Genomic DNA, 4,486 nt, shown 5'->3' with positions numbered 1-4,486 from the left:
GGGTGATGGAGGTGGTTCATGAACGGATCAATCATCATGATTCTTAGCTATCTTGCCCATTAATTCTTCGGCATCGTCCGGTATTCTTTCCCTGAAAACACAACCAGCACAACTATCCAGATAGGTCCTAGATTCATCGGTTAGACCAGCATAAAATATATCAAGCAATTCATTCTTAGGGATTCCATGTACCGGTCTAGCCTTGAGTAAAGTGCAATACCTCCCCCAAGCTTTAGGGAGGTGCTCATCCTGTAACTTTTAAAGTTATAAATTCTTTGTAAAGCAGCATGTTGCTTATGAGCAGGAAAATATTTAGCAACAAAAGATTGAGCTAAATCTTGAGGACTCTTAATGGAACCACATGGTAGTGCATCATACCATGCTTTAGCATCTTCCTTCAAAGAGAAAGGAAGTAGCTTAGTAACATAATAATTTCTCTTCTTGTCCTCTGTAGTAAATAAGCCACCCAACTCAGTGAGTTTGGTAAGGTGTGCAATAGCATCGTCATCTTCTCTGCCATAAAAGGGGCCAGCTTCAACTGTGGATATAAGTGAAAGATCAACAGAGAAATCAAAATCAGCATCCTCAATGCAAATAGGAGATGAACCAAATTTAGGATCAGGAGTAAATTTGTTCTTCATAGAATGCTTTTCAAGCAGCTTCTTAATAGAAGCAGGGCCAGAGTCAGCACACTCTCTAAGCTCCTTGCATAAATCATCATCAAGTTCAATATAATCATCATCAAGAATTATTTCCTTGAGACCACTCAAGTCTGGGTAACCAAAAGATCTATCAATGGGGTAGCGTGTAACAGGAAGTTCAATTCCAGACTGCTTAGGAGCCTTAGCAATTTGAAACTCAATAAAATAACCAAGTAAACCAGGCTTATCAATAGTAGTGGAAGCATCATCAAAAGTATCAGGCATATTAACAGACTCGGTAGAAGCAGCATGTGATGATGGTGAAGCAAACTTACTCATAATGGAAGGTGAATCAAGCGTAGCGCTAGTGCTAAGAACAATACATTTTCTCGTAGTGGATGGTAAAATTGGAACCTTGGGGTCTCCTTTCTTACCTGTAGTGAATAAACTGCACCAAGCAAAATAACTCCAAGTAGACTTGTAAATAAAGTTATGCTCCCCGGCAACGGCGCCAGAAAATGGTCTTGATGACCCACAAGTGTAGGGGATCGCAACAGTCTTCGCGGGTAAGTTAACCCAATTTATTGATTCGACACAAGGGGAGCCAAAGAATATTTATAAGCTTTAACAGTTGAGTTGTCAATTCAACCGCACCTGAAAGGTACTTGCTTGGCAACGAAATATTAGTAGCAACGGTGATATGGAAGTGATGGTGGCAACAGAAATAATAGTGACAAAGCAACGAAAGTAAAATGGCGAAAGTAAAGCAACTCGTAACTAGCAGTATTAAAACACTGTAAGCTTGGGAGATGGATGGTTGGTCATGGATGAGAGATATCATGTATTTAACTTGGGGCAAGGCACATAGATAAGTAATGATCATCTAGGCATATATCAAACATTAGGCATGTATCCCAAGGTAGTCGTGTGTGCTTGCAATAAGAACTTGCACAACATCTTTTGTCCTACCATCCCGCTATCAACGGGGCCAAAAGGAACTTATGGAGATTAAGGTGATCCTATCAAGGAGCACCGGAACAAAGCATTAACAATCAATGGATACATGGAATCCTCAAACCATAGTCTAACCCCTTTGGTGTCCCAAGCTGTCATCATTAGGATCGCCGGTTCCAGACTATAATAGGTGCATATTACTCATAGATAGGATCAAGAACACAAATATATTCATGAAAACATAAGGTATTCAGATCTGAAATCATGGCACTCGGACCCAAAGTGACAACATGTCCCCAACAATCCGACAAACTATTACATGATCTAACTCATCCAATCTCGCCCATCCCCTTCACTTACAGCAGGGAATTACTCACACATGATGGGAGAAGCCATGGGAGGATGATGGAGTGGTGATGGTGATGACGATGGCGACGATTTCCCTTCTCCGGAGGCCAAAGCAACCTCCAGATTAGCTCTCCCGAAGAAGAACCGAGGATGGCGGCGGCTCCGCGTCGAGAACTTGCAAAACGACTTCTGTTCTGGGATTTCTGTTTCACGGGTAAAAATAGGAGCCAAAATAGGGCACCAGAGGGGGTGGGCCCCACCTAGGCGGCCTCCCGGCGCGGCCAGGGGGCAGACCGCGCCAGCAGGTCGCCTGGGGGCCTTGTGGCTTCCCTTTGGCCCATCTTCTCGCCCATGGTTCCTTTCGGTGCGTGGATTTTCTCTATTTTTTATGAAAATTTTCCGGGACGTCAAAATATTCATTTTCCTACGCACAAGAAAACCAAACAAACAACTCTGCTGAAAACAGCGCCAGTCCGGGTTAGTTTCATCCGAATCATGCAAGACTGAGACCAAAACAATAGCAAAAGTGTGTGAGAAAGTTGATACGTTTGAGACGTATCATGTCGCCCGAGGCAAGGGGACGCGAGGGGTACGCGAGAATTTCCTCCGTTTGCTAGCAGTTGCAGATCTATGCAATGATTCCGTGGGAAGATGGGATGACGGTAGATCCTAAGCGTGCGCATGGAGTACGCGTTCTGGAACACCTAGGCCGGTTGGTACTATCACCTTGATATGTGGACAGATGCTGATTAGATGGTGCTCATTAGTCATGGCACATCTTTATACTTAGGTGTAGTGATTTCGTTTGCCTTGACGATGACTTTAGATTGATCGTTGTATTCATTTTGTGAGGCTGTGATGAATAACTAATAAAGATGACTACATGCATTATTTTGATGCAAAGGCCGGGAGCAATCTTTCCTTTAACACATCAAGACACTTAAAATGGCAACCTGTCCCTTACTACTGCTAAACAGCAAGTGGGTGAACATCTTTATGCAATAATTTGCACGGGTACGCCATCCCATATAAACAGCACTGTATGAAAGCTGCATTCAGTTTTCTTTCTACATCAGCACAGGCAGCTTCATAAGGTCTTGTCTGGGCAGAAGAAAGACGAGTATCCGGATATTTTTTGTGGTCTCTGATTTATCTCCCTACGTGCAACAGTACAGTTAAACGAAGGTGATTAAACTTACAGTAAGTCAGTAACTTGAACTGGTACCTCATCGCATAAACTGCCACTGCATTCAGTTTTCTTTCTATATCAACACAGGCAGCTCCATAACTCATAACCAACCTTAACATCCAAGGTTATTTTCAGGTGCACCAGGGCTAGTGATAGTACATAAAGTCTACTTTTGTTCAGAAAATGAATAATACCATGGCAAACTTGGCTACAGGACACCCAACATGACATTTTGGGCCATTTAATTTGCTGCAAAATACTGAAATACTTTACTCGGCTGCATTACAAATTATCAAGGTCAATGTCAATATTGCCCTCGGAACTCTAATCCTACTGCTATACAAGTGCCCACACTCAGACTTTCTGACGAAGAACAGAGCCGCCACTCACCACAGCAATCCTCTTCCCTTCGCCAGCACGAGCAAGGAGATGGAGGGGAAGAAGAGAGCGGCGGCCATTGCCGCCCTGTGCATGGTCCTACTCCTCATGCAGGCAAGGCCATCCCATCAGCAGTTCTCCGACTACGCCTGCGAGTGCATCCGGCAGTGCTACCCCGCGTGCAGGGACAGCACCCCGCCGTGGCTCTGCAAGATCAAGTGCGCCGGTAGCTGCCACAACGGCGACAGGAAGGACGCACTTACCGCCTGCAGGATCGCCTGCCTCACGAGCCCCGTCTGCGGCCTGTCGACACCGCCCGTCGGTAAGTCGACAGACAACTTACTATGTGGATGCGTAGAAAGGAGAGAAGAATCATCTGTTCTGATGATCTTGTGCTTGCATTGCCATTTTGCAGCTCCAGGTGATGTTGATCCTTGTACCAGGGAGTGCGACAAGCTGTGGGGTGGCCATGGTCACGCCAAGGAACCTTGAAGAGCGACGAGCCGGTCGATCCGGGATCACATGATGTCGAATGGCGATGATTGCTGCACCAATCAATAAAATAAAATGTATTTCGCTTCGGTGCATCACTTGTGAGAAAGTTTGTGGGTCTTAGAAGTAAAAGTAAAGATGGTTATCGACGCATTTGGCGGAATCCTGCTAATTTTCATTTGGCTTTGATTTTACTTTCCTTGTCTTAAGAGGATCGTTTAGTGTTTACACACTTTATTTTTTAAGAGCAGATTGTTTGCACGCTGTATTTGGCAAACTCATCCGGGCTTCACGTGAATCTCAACGAAAGCAAAGTAATTCAACCTTGGCTATAAGCAGATATTTGACTCAGAATTCCCCCTACGAGATACAAAATGGAACAACAATCAAAAGAAAACAGTGGAAATCTAAGCACACAAATGTCACAGCCCTAGATTTAGACTTGTTTGCCATTGCATAATCATGCATACATTTTAAATTCAAT

The 4,486-nt window shown here is 44.2% G+C and overlaps 1 protein-coding gene across 1 annotated transcript; it reads left to right on the top strand.

The window, feature by feature from the left end:
• The first annotated feature begins 3,488 nt into the window (after nucleotides 1-3,488).
• On the top strand, nucleotides 3,489-4,196 carry LOC123446742. Its single transcript, XM_045123292.1, has 2 exons — nucleotides 3,489-3,832; nucleotides 3,926-4,196. The coding sequence occupies exons 1-2, from the start codon at nucleotides 3,562-3,564 to the stop codon at nucleotides 4,000-4,002; spliced, it is 348 nt and encodes a 115-aa protein (XP_044979227.1). The 5' UTR covers nucleotides 3,489-3,561; the 3' UTR covers nucleotides 4,003-4,196.
• Nucleotides 4,197-4,486: the final 290 nt, after the last annotated feature.

The sequence above is a fragment of the Hordeum vulgare genome, chromosome 4H (assembly GCF_904849725.1).
Source record: "Hordeum vulgare subsp. vulgare chromosome 4H, MorexV3_pseudomolecules_assembly, whole genome shotgun sequence".
Taxonomy (NCBI): domain Eukaryota; kingdom Viridiplantae; phylum Streptophyta; class Magnoliopsida; order Poales; family Poaceae; genus Hordeum; species Hordeum vulgare.
Note: the sequence above shows the minus strand (reverse complement) of the source record. Positions and strands in the feature narration are given on the sequence as shown.